The sequence below is a fragment of the Rhincodon typus genome, chromosome 14, assembly GCF_021869965.1.
Source record: "Rhincodon typus isolate 14 chromosome 14, sRhiTyp1.1, whole genome shotgun sequence".
NCBI classification, from domain to species: domain Eukaryota; kingdom Metazoa; phylum Chordata; class Chondrichthyes; order Orectolobiformes; family Rhincodontidae; genus Rhincodon; species Rhincodon typus.
The window spans coordinates 366,573-388,290 of record NC_063345.1 but is presented as its reverse complement, the minus strand read 5'-3'; the positions used below and the strand labels follow the sequence as shown (position 1 = coordinate 388,290).

The window sequence follows — 21,718 nt, the reverse complement described above, 5'->3', positions numbered from 1 at the left end:
AGGCAATATCTGTAGGGAGTGAGGCTCCTTGTAGAAGCTGGCAACATCAGAATAGATGTGACAGAGACAGAAAAACTGGGAGAATGGAATAGGGTTGTTACAGGAAGCAAGGCGTCCTCAAATGGAAATGTCCACCTTCTTCCTCAACCAAGGATTCCCCATCGCTGTGGTCGACAGGGCCCTCAGTAATGTCTGACCTATCTTCAGCCCGCTCTTCGCTCCCACGACAACGAGGGGGTCCCCCGGTGGTCCTCACTTACCACCTCACCCGCATCCACATCCACATCCACATCCAAGGGATCATTTCTGCCACTTCCAACAAGATGCCACCACCTGACACACATTCCCTTTCCCTCTTTTATCAGCATTCCGCAGGGACTATTCCATCCGGGACAGCCTGGTCCACTCCTCCTCCACTCTCAACACTTCCCCACACCCCCATGGCACCTTCCCATGCAATTGCAGATGGTGTAACACTTGACTGTTTACACCCCTCCTCAGTATCCAAGGCCTCATGACACACCTTCCAGGAGAAGTACACTTCACCTGCACTTTAGTTAATCTAGTCTACTGCATTTGCTGCTCACAACATGATCTCCTCTACACTGGGGAGACAAAATGCAAACTGGGCAAAAGCTTTGCAGAACACCTACGTTCTGTCCATAAAAAAGACCCCGAACTTCCAGTTGCCTGCGACTTCGACACACTACCATGTTCCTCAGGCTTGCTGCAATGGTCCAGTAAAGCTCAGTGCAAGCTGGAAGAACTGCACCTCATTTTCCACTTGGGAACTCTGCAGCCTTCAGGTCTCAATATCAAGTTCAATAATTTTAGGGCCTTAGCACCCTCTCCCTTGTCCCTAAGCAACCCCACACACCAGACCTTGTCATCACATGGACTGTTACCACAAGCAACCCATTGTCAGCTAATCACTCTCATTCCTTTGTCTGCCCAATTGCTTCTCTCTCTCTGGGCTCCATCTCCACCTAACCAATTACTCCTCCCCCATTTCCCCACCTCTCCATCGTAAATACTATCTTTCTCCTAGCTACAATCAGGTTCTGACCTGATCACTGGACCCAAAACGCTAACTCCGTTTTCTCCCCACAGATGCTCCCAGAACGGCTGAATTTTTCCAATTTCTACAGGAAATACTTTCACATAAGACAGGAGTTCACAATACTGGGGACAATCATGAATTCAGGATTGATTAATATAAAGAAGACAGAATAAGGATTAACTCATTTTTTCAGGTTGTAAAGATGTATCTAGTGCAGTTCCATAAGGATCAGTCTGAGGAAATGATGGAAACAGTGAGGTCTTACACTTTGATTGGAAAAGATTTAGAAAAAAAAGAGCTTTAAGTGGAGAGAGATTCCAAAAAAAAAAGTACAGCCCAGAAGGATCTGTGCATAAAACACAAAACGTTAAACATGTGGGTGCAACAATTAATTCAGGCAACCTGAATTTTGGCCTTTATTGCCAGAGGTTTGGAGTTTAAAAATAGGAAGTCTTGTTACACTGTTGGTGAGGCAGTACCTGGAATTGTGTGTTCAGTTTTGGACCAAAACAGAAATTGCTCGAAAAATTCAACATGTCTATGCAGAGAAAGCAAAGTCAATGTTTCGGGTCCAGTGACTCTTAGATCTCCAGCAACCATAGTTCTTTGTTTTATTTTAGTGTTTAATGTACTTCCACATCTCTTTCAAGTATTCCCACCTTGAAGAAGTTCCGTGCATCTCTACGGCAAGATTTCTGTTCTAACCTTTCTTCTTGTTCTCCATCTTTACTTTTGTTTTCTCTCCTTGTATGTGAAGCCTATTATCAAATTATATGGGCTCCATTCAGCGCAGCTCACCCATTCGTTCCTACTCTTACTTCAACATTTATTCAGCTTTTCTTTTGTCTAGGCCTGCTATCCATCATCACCTTGTTTACCCATCCCTTTCATAGCTCTCTCTCTCTCTGGGCTATATCTCCACCTGTGAGCTCACATCCAAACAACTCCACCCACACCATTCACTCCCCACACCCTGCAAGCTTTGTCTTCAGCATGAATATCATCTTTTTCTACTTGCTAACTGTTCTGATGAAGAGTCATCAGATACAAAACGTTAACTCTGCTTTCTTCCCACAAATGCTACCAGCCCTGCTGAGTTTCTCCAGCAATTTCGGTTTTTTATTTCACTTAACTGACTCTTGGAAAGGAGGTGTTACAATGAAAGATTGAACAGGCTATGTTCACTGGGGTTTAGAAGAATGAGAGGTGATCTTATCGAGACATGTAAGATCCTAAAGGGGCTGGATAGAGTGGATCCTGAAAACTGCTTTCTGTAGCGGGAACAGACTAGAATTTAGGGACAAAGTTAAGAAGTTCTAAATATGAAGTGAGAGAGATTTGACAGGACAATGTAATTAAGAAACTCAAGAGGGCAACAGAGCCACAATTCAAAATAATCAAAGAAAGCTGACAAGGCTTGTTTATTTTCTTGGAGCCAAGTTCTCATGCTGATGTCATTTGTAAGTTTCTTTCAAAAGGTAGGTTATTAGAAGGAATAGGCAGTGAATATAGAGATCAACATATGAGAGCCGAGCATAGGTACTGGTTCACGTAGTGTGATGTAGTCTCCTTAAAGACCCTATACTATTCTGGGTCACGTGTCTGCACTCTAACACCTAAAGCAGGAGACAAATTAGGAAAATAAACTAGTCACAACAGCTAGCACAGACATTTATTCCTGTATTCAACATCAGCCTAAATCTAAAAACAAAAATAGAAATTTGTGGAGGGAAAGCAGAGTTAATGTGTTCTGAAGGGGGCTGACTGGATCCGAAATGTTCACTCTGCTTTCTCTCCACAGATTTCTATTTTTGCCAGATCTGCTGAGTTTTTTCCCAAGCAATTTCCATTTCTGATTAACAGCATCTGTAGTTTGTTGGTTTTCCAGCCTAAAAGAGCTGAGAGACCCCAGATGGTTTGTATACAGTTTTTGAAGAAAATGCAGTCAGTGTTAAGCAAAGAAAGCAATGAAGCTGATCAGAAAGCAATTCTGGAACAGCTAAGTGTTAATGACTGACTTCCCCAAAGCTTTCTGTCAAAGGTGTTTGACAGTTCCAAAGATACACGGTCAGGTATCAGCGTATCAGAAACCACTAACCTATCCATGATTAAACCATGAGGAATATATACTCTCTCCAGATCATTTGAGTAATGCTTTGGGATGCAAAACAGATCGAGGTCATAGCCTTGTTCATCATCAGTGATCTGCAAAATACAATCATGCAAAATTATTTCATTCTTCTTCTGAACACATTCATTGGATTTACATTAAAAACTTTAAATTCTTCTGAAGCAGTTTGGTGGTAGAGATCAGCACTTGAAGTTTCTACGTATTAGCTTTAGGAGCTGAACAGATTCCGCCAATCCAGCATCACTGGCTGGAGTTAGGACTTCTTTTAAAAATTCAATCATCACAGGATGAGGCCAGTATTTATTGCCTATCCTTAAGTGTCCAGGGGGCAGTTAAGAGTCAAACACATTGGCCTACATGTGACTGCAGACCAACAGCAGACGAGGTAAGGATGGCAGTTTCCTTCTCTAAAAGACATTAGCGAACCAGATGGGATTTCCACCAATCGGCAATGGATTCATGGTTACCATTAAACTCTTCATTCCAGATTTTTATTGAATTCAAATTCCACCAGCTTTGGTGGTCTTCAGAACCGGGTCCCCAGAACAAGACGTGGGCCTCTGGATTAACATTGCCTCCTCTAATGGCTTCTGCCCAATCTAACAACACTGGCTTGAGAGACAAACGGACTTTTTCCCGATTCAGTGCCATAGATTCAAGAGAACCGAAATGAATTTTTAAAAAATATTACCTGGGGTATGTGGGCTACAGGGGCTGGGGTAGCATTTGCTGCCCAGCTGTAATTGCCCTTGATGGTGGTGGGCCACTCTCGATCGGATGCTGTCCGTGTAGGTAGACCTACATCGCTGCTAAGGAAGGGGTTCCAGCATCACTGAAGAAAGGTCACATACTCCAAGTCAGAATGGCATGGAAAATAGGAGAGTTGGGCCTTTCAGCCTATCAAGCCCACTCCACCATTCAACATGATCTGCTGAAGCCAGAGCATGCTAAATCTGTGAAACTTGACCACCACAACCCTCTGTGGCAGTGAAGTCATTGAGTGTCTTGAAGACAGATACATATAGGGTTGCGGCAGCATCTGTGAAGAAAAAAACATCAGAGTTAACGTTTCAGGTCCGGTAACCCTTCCTCAGACCCGAGAGTTAACTCTGATATTTTCTTCACAGTTGCTGCCAGACCTGCTGAGTTTTTCCAGCAACTTTGTTTTTGTTCCTGATTTACAGCATCCGCAGTCCTTTCAGTTTTTAGATAGGGGTGTTCTTGATTAGTAAAGGAATCAAAGGTTACAGGGTGAAGGCAGCAGAATGGGGTTGAGAAACATATCAGCCATGACTGAATGGCTCAATAGGCTAATGGCCTAATTCTACACCTACATCTTATGATTGTGACTTATCCTTTATCTCAACACCATGTTCCTGCTTTCTTCCAAGGAACTTTAACACCTTCAGCTTCTAGAAATCTATTTCTTTCTTGAATATATTCAGTGACCTCACCTCATCTCCACAACCATCTGCGGTAGGAAATTCCATAGATTCACCACCCCGAATGACAAAATCCCTCATGTCAGTCAGAAATGGCCTACTGCGTATTCCTGAGACTGTGACCCCTTATTCGGGAGACGCCAGGCACAAGAATCATCATTCCTGCATCCAATCCATCCCACCTCATCACTTTTTTACTCCCCCACTTGTGGGACATAGGCAATAAATACTGGCCCAGCCAGTGATGCCCATCTCTAGTAGCCCTTGAAATGTTGGTGGTGAGCTACCTTCGAACCACTATAGTTCATGTTCCGCAAGTGGACCCACAATGCCCTTAGGAAGGGAGTTCCAGGATTTTAACCCAGGGACACTAAAGGAACAGTGATATATTTTCAAGTTTCTTTTTATTCATTCACAGAATGAGCACATCGCTGACCAGGCCAGCATTTATTGCCTATCCCTAATTGCCCAGAGGACAGTTCAGAGTCAACCACATTGCTACGGGTCTGGAGTCACATGTAGGCCAGACGAGGTAAGGATGGCAGTTTCCTTCCCTAAAACACATTTGCAAAACAGATGGTTTGCAAAATCGACAATGGTTCCATGGTCATCATTAGACTCTTGATTCCAGACTTTTATTGAATTCAAATCCCACCATGTGCTGTAGCAGGATTCAAATCCAGGTCCCAAGAAAACTACCTGGGTCTCTGGATCAGCTGTCGAGAATAATACCACTAGGCCACTGCCTACATCAATGAATGGTCATAGGCTTGGAGGGGAACCTGCAGGTAGGGGTATTCCCACGTGTTTGCTGCCCTTGTCTTTCTAGATGGCAATTGTCACAGATTTGGAAGGTGCTCTCTAAAGATCTTTGGTGAATTTCTGCAGAGCATCTTGTAAAGGGAAGGTGATGGCTTAGTGGCTTTATCGTTAGACTGTTAAGTCTTACCTGGTCTGGCCTACATGTGACTCCATACCCACAGCAATGTGGTTGACTCTTAACTGCCTCTTGGTAAGTAAGGATGAGCAATAAATGCTGGCTTAGCCAGCGATGCCCACTTACTGTGAACAAATAAAACAAAAGGTACCACGCTGTTACTACTGAGCATTGGTGGTGGGGGGGGTCTGAAAATTTTTGGATCTGGTGCCCATCAAGTGGGCTGCTTTGTCCTGGATGATGTCAAGGTTCTTGATGTTGTTGGATCCGCACTCATCCAGGGAAGTGGGGAGTATTCCATTTTATTCCTGACTTGTGCCTTGTAGGTGGTGGACAGGCTTTGCGGAGTCAGGAGGTGAATTACTCACTGCAGTATTCCTAGCCTCTGACCTGGTCTTGTAGACATTGTGTTTATGTGGCGAGTCCTGTTCAGGTTCTGATGACACCTAATTCCAGAGAATGATTTTTAAACATGGTCGAATACACACTGTCATTTACTGTGGGGTCCAGTGCCAGCCAAGTTCAAGACCCTGTGTGCACTGCCTGAGCTAACGGTTCGAGTATACAAACTTTAGACTGCGCTAGCATGCAAAGCTAGCGGTCAAGAGAATTTTTAAAAGTAAGGATTAAAGGTAATCTATCCAAATAAAGACACTAGTTACAACAAAGTGAATGAATTGACAGTACATGTAGAAGTAAATGGGCTGGATCCAATTGCCAGAATGGAAAAAGGCAACAGGATGAGCAAGATTGGGAACTGAATACTCCAACAGTATTTGACATTTAGAAAGGCCAGGTTTGATCAGGGATAATCAGCAATGGCTTTGTTACAGGGTGGTCATGCCTAAAAAATTTGACTGAATTTTGAGGCGATCAGTCATGTAGATGAGGGCAGTGCAGCTGAATTAGTTTATACGGATTTAAGCAAGGCCTTTGTCAAGGTCCCACATGGGAGACTGATAAAGAACGTAAAACCATATTGGATCCAAGGTGATTTGACAAGTTGGATCCATGATTGGCTTAGTGATAGGAGACAGAGGGTGGTGGTAGTAGGCTGTTTGGGTGGCTGGAGGCCACTGTTCAACGGTGTGCCACAGGGATATCTCCCTTATTGTGAGAAATATAAAAAATTCAGAGGAGAATGTTGGCGAGGCAGAGGAGATGATCAGCAAGTTTGTGGATTACATGGAGATTGTTAGGTGGCTGACATTGAGGAATAAGGTCTTAAATTACAGGAGGATATAGATGGATTGGTCAAATGGACAGATTAGTGGTAAGGGTCAAGACAAGGATGTACTCAACAAATGGTACAACACTAGGAAGCTCATGGGGAGCTTGTCCACAGATCCTTGAAGGTGGCAGGACAGTTAACAGAATAGTTAAGCATAGGAGAATACTTGCCTTTATCTGTCGTGACATAGATTATAAGGGCAGGGAGGTTAGGTTGGAGCTGAATAAAACTTTGGTTAGGCCCCAGCTGAAGTCATGTGTGCAGTTCTGGTCCCCACACTATAGGAAGAATGTGACTGCACTAGAGGGGGTGCAGAGGACATAGCCTCTGATGGAGCAGATTAGCTAATGAAGAGAGGCTGGATAAGCTCGGGTTGTTTTCTTTAGAGCAGAGAAGGTTGAACCTGATAGAGGTGTATAAGATTATGAAGTGCATGGACAGGCTGGATAGGAAGGAGCTGTTCCCCTTAGTCAAAGGGTCAATAACTAGGGGGTATAATTTTAAAGTGAAAGGCAGGAGGTTTAGACAGGGTATGAGGAAACTTTTTTTTCCACTCACAGGGCAGAGGAGGTCCGGAATGCACTGCCTGGGAGAGCAGTTGAAGCAGGAAACTTCACAACCTCTGGACAGTACTTGAATGAGCATTTGAAATGTCACAACCTTCAAGGCTATCGGCCTAGTGCTGGAAATTAGGACGAGTGTAGATTTAGAGGTTTTTTTTTGGTCAATTAGCCAAATGGCCCCATTTGTACGATATAATTCTATAACAGGCAAAAAGGAATAGGTAGTTGGATAATGCTGTTAATAAAGGATCAGATAAGGAGATAAGCAACAGCGAGAGTCTTTGATAAAACATCAAGGTATAGAATCTTTCATGGAGCCATAATACAGCAAGGGGCAGCAAACATTCGCAGTACTTTGTAGACAAACAATGATGGTTATGTAGAGCACAATAGAAATCAGGTAATGAGGCCTGCATATAACATCAGTCATACAATAATCACATGGACTGGGTATATCTAATAAGCATTACAATCATAGAGTGAATTCCTGGAATCCATTCTAGATGGCTTTCTAGAACATTATGTTGAGGAAAAACCTAGACCACAGGTTATTTGAGATCTATCACAGACTGAGAATGAGATAATTAATGTAGTAAAAACATAGAAAATACAAAAAAAAAGGCCTTTTGCTCCTTTAAGTCTAGTTCACCCAGAGGCTAGTGAGTCAGTGGTATTCACTACTGCAGAAAGCAGCCAAGGCCAAAACACTGTATGGTTTCAAGAAGGAGTTGTATATAGCACTTGGGAGGAAAGGGATCAAAAACTTGGAGGGAGAAGAGCAGGAACAGGCTATTGAGTTACATATCAGCCATGACCATAAAGAATGGATGGCAGGATCAAAGGGTTGAATGGCCTACTCCCATGCCTACTGGGGTGGCACAGGGGCTCAGTGATTAGCACTGCTGCCTCTCAGTACCCAGGACGTGGGTTCGATTCCACCCTCGGGTGACTGTCTGTGTAGAGTTTCCACATTTTCCTGTGTCTGCGTTGGTTTCCTCCAGGTGCTCCGGTTTCCTCCCACAGTCCACAAGCAGACAAGGGTGGATTGGCTATGCTAAATTGTCCCACAGTGTCCAGGGATGTGCAGGTTAGGACGGATTGGCCATGCTAAATTGTCCCATAGTGTCCAGGGATGTGCAGGCTTAGGTGAGTTAGCTATGGGAAGTGCAGGGTTACAGGGATAGGGGTAGGGGAGTGGGTCTGGGTGGGATGCTGTTTTGGACTTAATTGTTTTTTTTGCAACAGAAAATTCCAAAGGCTCCCCACTCTCTAAATGAATAGATTTCTGATCTCAGTCCTAAATGGCCTACCCTGGTATCCTTAGACTGTGACCTCTGGTTCTGGACTCCTCATAATCAGAGCTGTCCTGCTTTATCCTGTCTAGTCCTGTTGTAATTTTATAGATATTTATATGAGATCCCTCCTCATTCTTCGAAACTCCTGAGAATATAATCTTAACCGATCCAGTCTCTCCTCTTATGCCCATCCTCCCCACCTAGGAATTAGTCTGGTAAACCTTCACTGCACTCCCTCCATCGCCAGAACATCTTTCTTCAGTTAGGGAGATCAAAACTGCACACAATACTCCAGGTGTGGTCTCACTAGCGTCCTGTACAATTGCAGCAAGACATCCCTGTCCCTGTACTCTAATCCTCTCACTATGAAGGCCAACAAACCTTTTACCTTCTTCAGTGCCTGCTGCAATTGATTGTTTATCTTCAGCGACTGGTGTCCAAACACATTCATGTCTCATTGAAAAGTGATAGATTCAATGAACAGACCATAATCTGCCTTCTGGTTTTTGTTGCCAAAGTAGCTAATGTCACATTATACTCTATCTTCCATACATGTGCCCACTCACGCAACTTATCCAAATCACACTGAAGGATCTCTGCTTCTTTCTCATAGTTCAATCTCCTGTCCAGCTCTGTGCTGTCAGCAAACGTGAAGAACTTACACTAAGATCTCTCAGCTAATTGTGAATAGCTGGGTTCAAGCAACGATCTGTTTGCCGGCCAGTTCTCAAGCAATGACAGTACTCTATGACTCTAACCTGCAACCCTTAAATTTTACATATGTGGGACGTTATTGGTGTGAAGCTACACTAAGATGTGTGGCAGCAGTTAGGTAATAGCTCTTAATATTAATTTATTGTTGTAAACAATCTACATTCCACTGAGGGACCAAAACACAGCAGAAAAGATAATACAATAATGACTAATAAGAGGAGTTCACTCCTGACTTGTGCCTTGTAGATGGTGGACAGGCTTTGTGGCGTCAGGAAGTGAGTTACTCACCACAGTATTCCTAGCTTCTGACCTGCTCTTGTAGTCATTGTGTCTATGTGGTGAGTCCAGCTGAGTTTCAGGTCAATGATAACCCCCAGGATGAATAGGGGACAGTGATGGTAACACTGTCGAAAGCCAAGGGGCAGTGGTTAGATTGTCTCTTATTGGTGATAGTCATGCCCTGGCATTTGTGTGGCACGAATGTTACTTGCCACTTGTCAGTCCAAGCCTGGATATTGTCCAGATCTTGTTGCATTTGAACACGGGCTGCTTCAGTATCTGAAGAGTCACAAGTGGTGCTGAACATTGTGCAATCATCAGCAAACATCACCACATCCCTTCATTATGATGGAAGAAAGGTCATTGATGAAGCAGCTGAGATGGTTGGGGCGAGGACACCACCCTGAGGAACTCCTGCTGAGATGTCCTGGAGCTGAGATGATTGACCTCCAAAAACCACGACCATCTTCCTATGTGTCAGGTATGACTCCAACCAATGGAGAGTTTGCCCCGATACCCATTGATTCCAATTTTGCTAGGGCTCCTTGATGCCACACTCAGTTGAACGGAGCCTTGATGTCAAGGACTGTCACTGTCACTCTCACCTCACCTCTGGAATTCAGCTCTTTTGTCCATGTTTGAACCAAGGCTGTAATGAGGTCAGGAGCTGAGTGACCCTGGCGGAACCCAAACTGGGTGTCACTGAGCAGGTGCTGCTTGATAGCACTGTTACTGACACCTTCCATCACTTTACTGATGATTGAAAGGAGACTGATGGGGCGGTAATTGGCCGGGTTGGATTTGTCCTTCTTTTTGTTTACAGGATATACTTGGGTAATTTTCCACATTGTCAAACATAGTGAATGGCCTCTTTGTGTGAAGTAATGTTTTACAGTTTTAAATAGCAGCATTTTAAGGATTCAACAAAGGAAGGACAAGGCACTGATAAGGAAGGATAATAAATTATGAAAGTAACTAGCGAAAGTAAACTAAATTTTATAGATAAGTATAAAGGAGAAGATGAGCAAAGTCAAATGCTGGTCCAGTAGAGAGAAGAGAATCTATAAACAAGGAAGAAGAAAATAGCAGAGAAATTAAACCAACATAACGTGCCACTTCCATTGAGGATACACAAGGAAACCTCCCAGATTTACAGGAGAACCAGGGGACTAATGAGAATGTGGAACTGAAAGAAATTAATAATAGTTTAATAAAGAACTGATAAAATTAAAAAGTGATTGAATTTTGATAAAACCCCTGGAACTGTTACTGTACATCTCCAGTTGATGAAACTGGATGAACTCCAGTGGCAGAGTTCCTAGATGCTTTGGTGCTAAAGTGGTTGGAGAGGCTTTAAACTAAAACGAGAGACAGAGATGGGAACCAATGCAAGGAGTCAGAGTAAGGGGAATCAAGGACAATGACAAAAGACGGAGAAGGAATAAGAAAAGTGATAGGCAAAGAAATCAAAGACCAGGATCAAACAGTAAAACAGCGAGAAGAAATGAACAGGACAGAAAATGCTAAAAAGACAAGCCCTGAGGTTCTGTGCCTAAATGCATAGAGCTTTCAAAGCAAAATGGATAAATTACTGTGATTAACTTGGTCTTAATTTCACATTTTTTTTTATTATGTATGACTTCTGTAACTGATGTAGGCACTGTGATGGGGAAACTTATAAAACTTTTCACTGTATTTTTCATGTAAAAGTACACATGACAATAAATTTCTATTCTAAGTAAATCATGGAAATAGATGCAAGGTGACCAGGGACGGGAATTCAATATCCAAGAGTATTCAATATTTATGAAGGACAGGCAAAAAGGAAAAGATGATGGACTTGCACTGCTGTTTAAAGAGGAAATTATCACAATAGTGAAGTAGAACTTGTTCTTTGTAGAATTGAGAAATGTCAAGGGTCAAAAAATAAAAACCAGTCGGGATATATACAGACACCCAAACTGTAGGGGAGATGTTGGAAATGGCATTAAACAGAAAATTAGAGATGCATGATTAAGTGAATGTCTGTAATTATGGGTGACATAATTTGCATACAGATTGAGAAAATCAAATTAGTAACAACACTGCAGAGGAGAAATTCCTTGAACATATATGGGATGGTTTTCTCGAATGATACACTAAGGAACATACTAGAAAACAGGCCATCCAAGACTAAGTATTGTGTAATGAGAAAAGCATTCTAGTTGTGTGTCACCCATACCTCTGGACCAGGGGACCCAGGTTCAAGTCCCACCTGCTCCAGAGGTATGTTACAATATCTCCGAACAAGTTGATTAGAAAATGTTTTGAGAGTGAGCAACCGCCACAGATTGAAAATTCTCCACACAGGAGCTGCTAAAATTCCTTGCACTGTCATAAATTTCCAGTCTGCAACTCTAGTCTGAGGATCCGTGTGTCACTGGTAGGAGTAGTCGAGAGGGCTCCCAACAGTAGCTATCTGGTAGGACAGGGAATAAATCAGGAGGTATGGAGGCAGTACATTAATCATGGGTGACTATTCTTCACATAGAAAGAGCAGTCAGATTGGCAGAAGAAAACATGAGGAAGAATTGAATGAGTGCATTCAGAAAACTTTCCTAGAACAACATGTTGTGGATCGAACCAAGGATTCCAAAATTAATAAGTATTTAAAGGGTAAAAACAGGACAGAAAATAAATGCAATAACTATCACAACAGAAAAACTGCTAGGGAAACTAATGGGGCTAAATATCAGTTCAGCCTCTGGACCTAGGATGTTAAAGAAAGTAGCTACTAGGATGCACTGGCAGTAATTTCATGCTTTTCCAGTATGCCTGTTACCTCCGAGACAGATCACAATAGGAAGACACAACACAACCAGACTCACTAATCACCCTACCATACATGAAGGACATTTCAGAGATGACCACAAGACTACTCAGACCCCTAGGTATCAGAGTAGCCCACAAACCAACAACCACCCTACAACAGCTACTGACGAACATAAAGGATCCCATACCCAAAACCAGCAAAACCGGGGTAACATACAAAATACCATGCAAGGACTGTGAGAAACATTACAAAGGCCAAACCGGAAGAAAACTGATAATACAGATACACGAACACCAACAAGCCACCAAGAGACACGACCAATTCTCACTCGTCTCACTACACACGGACAACGAGGGACACAAATTTGACTGGGACAACGCATCGATAATCGCACAAGCCAAACAGAGACGTGCCAAGGAATTCCTGGAGGCCTGGTATTCCAACCGGAACTTCATCAAAACATACATTGAATTAGACCCTGTGTACAAACCACTGAAAAACAGAACTGGAAGTATACCAACCACCCCAGCAAACCGAGGCATATAAATAACAAGCGGGACAGAACACTGACACTTCACTAGACGCACACAGACGATGTTACCTAGCAGGGTGACGAAACGTCTGCAACCAAACCCACCGGCTCGGCGAGCATGGCTACAACCTCATCCACAACCCGAGCTACAAATCTTCTCATAAACTATTGTATTGTTAAAATAAAATCCGCAAAATTCAGTGCTCATGCTTCAGCAAAAAACCATCTGCCATGTATTTGCCCACACTCAACTTGTCTAAATTACCTGACTTCTGATTGTAAAGGGCCTACATTTATTTTTAATCTTCATATCTTCACATATTTACAGATGCTTTTACAGTCAGTTTTTATGTTCACCACAAGTTTGCTGTCTGACTTTTTCTCATTTTAAGTCAACCTTTTGTCCTCTTTTGCTAAGTTCTAATATTTGATTGGCACCACACAGACAAACACTCACTTCCTCCACCACCAACATTGAGTACACACTGCTGCTACTATCTACAAGATGCACTGCAGGAATTCAAAGTTCCTCACACAAAACCTACCAACCAAAGCCATGACCACCACCACCTATAAGGATAAGGGCAGCATATATATCGGAACACGGCCTTCTGCAAGTTCCCTTCCAAGCCACTCACCATTCTGACTTGCAAATATATCACCTTTCCTTCAGTGTCACAGGGACAAAATCCTGGAATTCCTCAGTAAGGGAATTGTTGGGGTCAACCTAGAGTATAGACTGCAGCGGTTCAAGAAAGCAGCTCACCACCACCTTCTCAAGTGCAACGAGGGACAGGAATAAATGCAGCCCAGCCAGTGTTACCCACATCCCGCAAACGAATAAAATGTACAGAGAAAGTTCAGCCAACTGATCCTCGAAACTACGTGCATGCAAGGAGGACATGGGGTTTAAGGGGTGGGGGTGGTTGTTGTTTATCATGTGAAAAACGGTTGAACAGGCATGTCCTGTATCTGAGAGGTGATTTAATATAATACCACAGGTTTTCACAGGTTAGATGCTGAAAGTCTGGCTCTCCTTGTGGGTGGGACTAGAACTGAGGGTCACAGTTTAAAAATAAGAGGTCTCCCATTTCAAACAGAGGTGAAGACGAATTATTTCCCTGAAAGGCACAAACAGCTGTGGAGCTGGTCATTAATCTTACAGCAGAGCATGATTGACTCTTGACAACCAAGGGTGGAGTTGAGACAACCATCAGATCAGTCAGGAGCTTATTGTATAATAGAACAGGCCAACAGACTCCGAGTCATACAGCACGCAAAAGACCCTTTGGCCCATCAAGTCTGCACTGACGTAACTACCACTAAAGCACGCTCATCCCAATTTTTTGAACTCGTCCCATATCCTAGGATGTTATGATATTTCAAGTGCTCATCCAAATTTTTTTTAATGTTTGTTTCCGGCCTCCACTACTTTGCCAGGCAGTGCGTTCCAGATTCCTACTACACCGAGTGAAATTCTTTTCCCACCAAACTCCCTCCGAATCTCCTGCTCCTTACAAAGGACATAGAACAGTACAGGCCCTTCGGCCCACAATGTTGTGCAGAACTTTTACCCTAATCCTAAGGTCTATCTAACCTCCACCCCTACCTTACACTATCATCCATATGCCTATCTAATAGCCGCTTAAATGCCCCGAATGAGGCCGACTCCACTACCCTCTCCGGCAATGCATTCCACGCCCTGACCACTCTCTGAGCAAAGAACCTACCTCTGACGTCTCCCTTATATCTACCTTTAAAACTATGCCCCCTTGTAATAGTTACCTCCACCCTAGGAAAAAGTCTCTGGCTTTCTACGCTATCTATACCTCTGATCATTTTGTACACCTCTATCAAGTCACCTCTCTTCCTTCGTCGTTCTAAAGAGAAAAGCCCTAGCTCTCTCAACCTTTCCTCGTAAGACCTTCCCTTCGTTCCAGGCAACATCCTGGTAAATCTCCTCTGCACCTTTTCCAACGCTTCCACATCTTTCCTGTAATGAGGCGACCTGAACTGGACACAATACTCCAGATGTGGCTGAACCAGGCTTTTGTATAGCTGGAGCATAACTTCACGGCTCTTGAACTCAATCCCTCCATTAATGAAAGCTAACACACCATACGCCTTCTTAACAACTCTATCCACCTGGGTGGCAGCTCTCAGGGAACTGTGAACATGAACCCCAAGATCCCTCTGCTCCTCCACACTGCCAAGAATCTTTCCATTAACCCTGTATTCTGCTTTCAAGTTTGTCCTTCCAAAATGAATCACCTCACACTTTTCAGGGTTAAACTCCATCTGCCACTTCTCAGCCCAGCTCTGCATCCTATCAACGTCCCTTTGTAACCTAGAACAGCCCTCCGCACTATGCACAACTCGACCCACCTTCGTATCGTCTGTGAACTTACTAATCCACCCTTCCACTCCTACATCCAACTCATTTACAAAATCACAAATAGAAGAGGACCCAGAGCAGATCCTTGTGGTACACCACTCGTAACTGAGCACCATGTTGAATATTTTCCGTCCACTTTGTATTCCAAGGGTCAACAAGTTCTGAATCCAATCTGCCACATTTCCCCCTATCCATTGCCTCCTTACCTTCTGCATGAGTCTACCATGGGGAACCTTATCAAACGCCTTACTTAAATCCATGTATACCACATCCACTGCTCCACCTTCATCCACGTGTTTGGTCACCTCTTCAAAGAATTCAATAAGGTTTGTGAGGCATGATCTATTCCTCACAAATCCATGCTGACTATCACGAATCAAACTGTGCCTATCCAAGTGACAATAACTCCTATCTCTCAGAGCCCCTTCCAATAATTTGCCCACCACTGACATAAGACTAACTGGCCTGTAATTTCCAGGGTTATCGCTATTCCCTTTTTTGAACAAGGCAATGACATTTGCCTCTTTCCAATCTTCCGGCACTATACCCGTGGACAGTGAAGACGAAAAGATCATCGCCAAAGGCCCTGCGACCTCTTCGCTCGCTTCCCATAGAATCCTTAGATAAATCCCATCATGCCCGGGGGACTTATCTATCTTCAACTTCCTCGTACAGCTTCCTTACTAACATCAACCTCCTCTAGCCTACCAGCCTGTTTCACACGGTCCTCCTCTACAACTAGGTACCACTCAGTTGTGAATACTGAAGAAAAGTATTCATCAAGGACCTCTCCTATCTCTTTAGGCTCCGTGCACAAATTCCCTTTACAATCCTTGATTGGCCCTACCCTTTCTCTGGTCATTCTCTTATTCCTCACGTACTTGTAAAAAGCCTTGGAGTTTTCCTTGATCCTGTCTGCCAAGGTTCTCTCATGCCCCCTTATAGCTCTCCTAAGCCCTTTCTTCAGCTCCTTCCTGGCTAACTTGTATCCCGCTTGAGCCTTTTCCAATCTTTGTTTCCTAAACCTTACATAAGCATCCTTCTTCCTCTGAACCAGTCATTCGACCTCTCTCGAGAACTAAGGCTCCCTCGCTCGACTGCATCTTCCCTGCCTGCTAAGGACAAATATATCGAGCACACGCAGTATGCATTCCTTAAACGATCTCCACATTTCTATTGCGCTTTTCCCTGACAGCATCTGTTTCCATTTTATGTTACCTATTTCTTGCCTAACAGAATTATAATTACCCTTCCCCCCAATTATAAACCTTACCCTGCTGTATGGACCGATTCTTTTCCATGACTATTGTAAAAGTAACAGAGTTATGATCGCTACCGTCAAAATGCTCTCCTACCAACAGGTCTAACACTTGGCCTGGTTCATTGCCAAACACCAAATCCAAAGTGGCCTCTCCTCTTGTTGGTCCATTTACATACTGTGTCAGGAATCCTTCCTGAACGCACTGGACAAAATCCGCTCCATCTAAACTATTACAACTAAAAAGTTTCCAATCAATATCTGGAAAGTTGAAGTCACCCATGACTACAACCCTGTGACTTCTGCATCTTCCCAGTATCTGCCTTCCAATCCGCTCCTCCACTTCTCTGCAACTATTAGGGGGTCTGTAAAAAACCCCCAAAGTGACTGCTCCTTTCTTGTTCCTGACCTCAACCCAAACTGACTCTGCAGACATATAATTACCATAAAACTATGCTCTCACATGATTGATCCTTAAAACAAGGGGAACAGCTGCCCTCTAACCACCTGGTCCATACCCCTCATAACCTTATACATCTCAATCAACCCCCCCCACCTCAGCCTTCTCTGCTCCAAAGAAAACAATCTGAGCCAATCTAGTGTCTCCTTATAGCTCAATTTCTCCATCCCAGGTAACATCCTGGTGAACCTCCTCTGTACCCCCTCTAGTGCTATCACATCCTTCCTGTAGTGAGGTGACCAGAACTGTACTCCAGCTGCAGCCTGAATAACACACTGTACAACTCCAGCATTTACCTCCTTGCTCCTGATACCATTTCTATTGAAAACAAGTGTCCCATGTGCCTCTTTAACAATCTTATTCACGTGCTCTGCCAACTTCAGGGATTTGTGAATAATTACCCCAAGATTCCTGCGTTCCTCTGAGCTACTCAGTGTCCTGCCATTCATTAAAATACTCCCTCAGCTTGTTTCTTCTTCCAGAGTGCATCACCTTGGGTTAAATACCATGTGCTACTGGCCTACCCACCTGAACAACCCTTCCATAGTTTCCTGTAACCAACAACCTTCTCCTCTGGTATTCATCACTCTACCAATCTTACCATTGTCTGCAAATTACATAGAACATAACAGCGCAGTACAGGCCCTTCAGCCCTCGATATTGCGCCGACCTGTGAAACCAATCTGAAGCCCATCTAACCTAAACTATTCCATTATCATCCATATGTTTATCCAATGACCATTTAAATGCCCTTAAAGTGGGCGAGTCTACTATTTTTGCAGGCAGGGCATTCCACGCCCTTCCTACTCTCTGAGTAAAGAACCTACCTCTGACATCTGTCCTATATCTATCACCCCTCAATTTAAAGCTATGTCCCCTCGTGCTAGCCAGCACCATCCGAGGAAAAAGGCTCCCTCAGTCCACCCTATCTAATCCTCTGATCATCTTGTATGTCTCTATCAAGTCACCTCTTAACCTTCTTCTCTCTAACGGAAACAGCCTCAAGACCCTCAGCCTTTCCTCATAAGACCTTCCCTCCTTACCAGGCAACATCCTGGTAAATCTCCTCTGCACCCTTTCCAATGCTTCCACATCCTTCCTATAATGCGGTGACCAGAACTGTACGCAATACTCCAAGTGCGGCCGCACTAGAGTTTTGTACAGCTGCAACATGACCTCATGGCTCTGAAACTCAATCCCTCTACCAATAAAACCTAACATACTGTACACCTTCTTAACAATGCTATCAACCTGGGTGGCAACTTTCAGTGATCTATGCACATGGACACCGAGATCTTTCTGCTCATCCACACTACCAAGAATCTTACCATTAGCCCAGTACTCTGTATTCCTGTTATTCCTTCCAAAGTGAATCACCTCACACTTTTCCGCATTAAACTCCATTTGCCACCTCTCAGCCCAGCTCTGCAGCTTATCTATGTCCCTCTGTAACCTGCAACATCCTTCCGCACTATCCACAACTCCACCAACTTTGGTGTCATCCGCAAATTTACTAACCCATCCTTCTACGCCCTCATCCAGGTCATTTATAAGAATGACAAACAGCAGTGGCCCCAAAACAGATCCTTGCGGTACACCACTAGTAACTGAACTCCAGGATGAACATTTCCCATCAACCACCACCCTCTGTCTTCTTACAGCTAGCCAATTTCTGATACAAACCGCTAAATCACCCTCAATCCCATGCCTCCGTATTTTCTGCAATAGCCTACCATGGGGAACCTTATCAAACGCTTTACTGAAATCCAAATACACCACATCAACCGCTTTACCCTCATCCACCTGTTTGGTCACCTTCTCAAAGAACTCAATAAAGGTTTGTGAGGCACGACCTACCCTTCACAAAACCGTGTTGACTATTCCTAATCAAATTATTCCTTTCTAGATGATTATAAATCCTATCTCTTATAATCCTTTCCAACACTTTACCCACAACCGAAGTAAGGCTCACTGGTCTATAATTACCAGGGTTGTCTCTACTCCCCTTCTTGAAGAAGGGGACAACATTTGCTAGTCTCCAGTCTTCTGGCACTATTCCTGAAGACAATGATGACATAAAGATCAAAGCCAAAGGCTCTGCAATCTCCTCTCTAGCTTCCCAGAGAATCCTAGGATAAATCCCATCCGGCCCAGGGGACTTATCTATTTTCACACCTTCCAGAATTGCGAACACCTCCTCCTTATGAACCTCAATCCCGTCTAGTCTAATAGACTGTATCTCAGTATTCTCCTCGACTACATTGTCTTTTTCCTGTGTGAATACTGATGAAAAATATTCACTTAGCACCTCTCCTATCTCTTCAGACTCCACGCACAACTTCCCACTACTGTCCTTGACCGGCCCCAATCTTACTCTAGTCATTCTTTTATTCCTGACATACCTATAGAAAGCTTTAGGGTTTTCCTTGATCCTACCTGCTAAAGACTTCTCATGTCCCCTCCTGGCTCTTCTTAGCTCTCTCTTTAGGTCCTTCCTGGCTAACTTGTAACTCTCAAGTGCCCTAACTGAGCCTTCACGCCTCATCTCTACATAAGCCTCCTTCTTCCTCTTGACAAGAGATTCAACTTCTTTAGTAAACCACAGTTCCCTCGCTCGACCACTTCCTCCCTGCCTGACAGGAACATACTTCTCAAGGACACGCAGTAGCTGTCCCTTGAACAAGTTCCACATTTCAATTGTGCCCAGCCCCTGCAGTTTCCTTCTCCATCCTATGCATCCTAAATCTTGCCTCATCGCCTCATAATTGCCTTTCTCCCAGCTATAACTCTTGCCCTGCGGTATATACCGATCCCTTTCCGTCGCTAAATTTGCTTAACATTCCCATATTCTATATAATTTACATATATAACACCAGCCTGTCCCCTGCCGCTCCTCTGGTTTCAGGAGGAAACCCCGGTGTCAATGGGACAGGGTGGGGGAGGGGGATGATGGTGGATCACGCGGGATCCGGTCACGCTGGAGTACAGTGCCACCACAGAGAGGATGGGCCGAACGGTATCCTCATGTGGCAGTGCCCGCAGAGCCCCAGGCCTCAGTGAGTGTGTACTACCCCGCGGCACGATGCGGTAACATTAGGAACAGATTGAGCTGTGTCGCTGTGTCGCTGTGTCTGTGTCTCTCACTCACCACCACACAGTCAGACGCCGCCATGTCCTCTCCCTCTCTCTCCCCCAAAGGCCCCGCCTTCTCAGACCTGCTCCCACCCCATCAGCCAATCACAACCAATCACTGCCGGGCCACGCTGGCCAATCAAAGCCCGGATCTCTGGCGCTCTCTTTACCCGAAGCCACGATTGGTCCACTCATTAATCACGTGATACCACCGGTCCCAGCTTGGAGCCTATTGGATCGTGGCGACACCCCAAGCCCCGCCCTATCGCTGTGTAAGCCATTCAGCCCATCGTGCCTGTAGCTGACCTTTCGGTCCCACAGCCTATCCCCTGCCGTTGACCTGGAACCCTATTGAATGCTCTCATCTCCAGACTTTGCAAAGACCGACCATCCTGTGTCCTCCCCATCTCTAAAAATACAAAACAAATAACTGCAGATGAGCAAAATAAAAAGTACTGCACATACTCAGTAGGTCTGGCAGCATCTGAGTCAAATTGTGTCCAGTGCTCTTTGTTTCAACTACTTATCTCCAAACAGTACTGCATCCAATCAGAAACATCCTCTCAACAGCTGTTCTGTCAAACCCCCATCAATGACAAGAGAGAGCCAGGGTCTGCAATCATTAGTTCAATTATTTTAATTCACTCATGGGACGTGGGTGTCACTGGCTGGCCAGCATTTGTTACCCGTCCCTAGTTGCCCCTTGAGAAGGTGGTGGTGAGCTGCTTTCTTGAACCACTGCAGGTTCACACACAATGCCGTTAGGGAGGTAATTCCAGGATGTCAACACAGCAACAATAAATGAACAGCAATATATTTCCAAGTCAGGATGGTGAATGACTTGGAGGGGAACTTGCAGGGGGTGGTATTCCCATGTATCTGCTGCCCTTGTCCTTCTAGATGGAAGTGGTTGTGGGTTTGGAAGGTGCTGTCAGAGGATCTTTGATGAATTTCTGCAGTGCATCTTGTAGATAGTACACACCGCTGCTACTGAGCGTCAGTGGGGGAGAGAGTGGGATGTTTGTGGATGTGGTGCCAATCAATTGGGGCTGCTTTGTCCTGGATGGTGTTAAGCTTCTTGAGTGTTGTTGAGGCTGCACTCATCCAGGCAAGTGGGGAGTATTCCATCACACTCCTGACTTGTGCCTTGTAGATGGTGGACAGGCTTTGGGGAGTCAGGAGATGGCTAACTCGGTTCAAGATTCTTAGCCTCTGACTAACTCTTACAGTTAGTGTATTTTAACAGCAAGTCCAGTTCAGATTCTGTTCAATGGTAACCTTAGGTTGTCAATCGTGGTGGTGGTTGGGGTGGGGGGGGAGGTGGTGCCACTGAAAGTCAAGGGATAGTTAGATTCTCTCTTTTTGGAGATGGTCATTGCCTGGCATTTCTGTGGCACAATGTTACTTGCCACTGAAGATTCTTGCAAATGCTTCAGCCTTTTCTTTGCACTGATGGTTGGGCACTCCCATCATTGAG

The 21,718-nt window shown here is 44.3% G+C and overlaps 1 protein-coding gene across 2 annotated transcripts in view; it reads right to left on the bottom strand.

Annotated features, from left to right (window-relative positions):
* Positions 1-20,726, bottom strand: part of hprt1 (hypoxanthine phosphoribosyltransferase 1) — a 43,487-nt gene extending 22,761 nt beyond the window's left edge. The window contains exons 1-2 of one of the 2 annotated variants that reach the window (XM_048605234.1): positions 20,707-20,726; positions 3,159-3,265 (exon numbers count right to left, since the gene is read on the bottom strand). In XM_048605234.1, the coding sequence (XP_048461191.1) occupies positions 3,159-3,166 (8 nt within the window). In that variant the 5' untranslated portion in view covers positions 3,167-3,265; positions 20,707-20,726. Of the gene's footprint in view, positions 1-3,158; positions 3,266-20,257; positions 20,363-20,706 lie in introns of those variants that run through there. The other variant, XM_048605233.1, reaches the window with a different exon arrangement.
* Between the last annotated feature and the right edge of the window lie 992 nt (positions 20,727-21,718).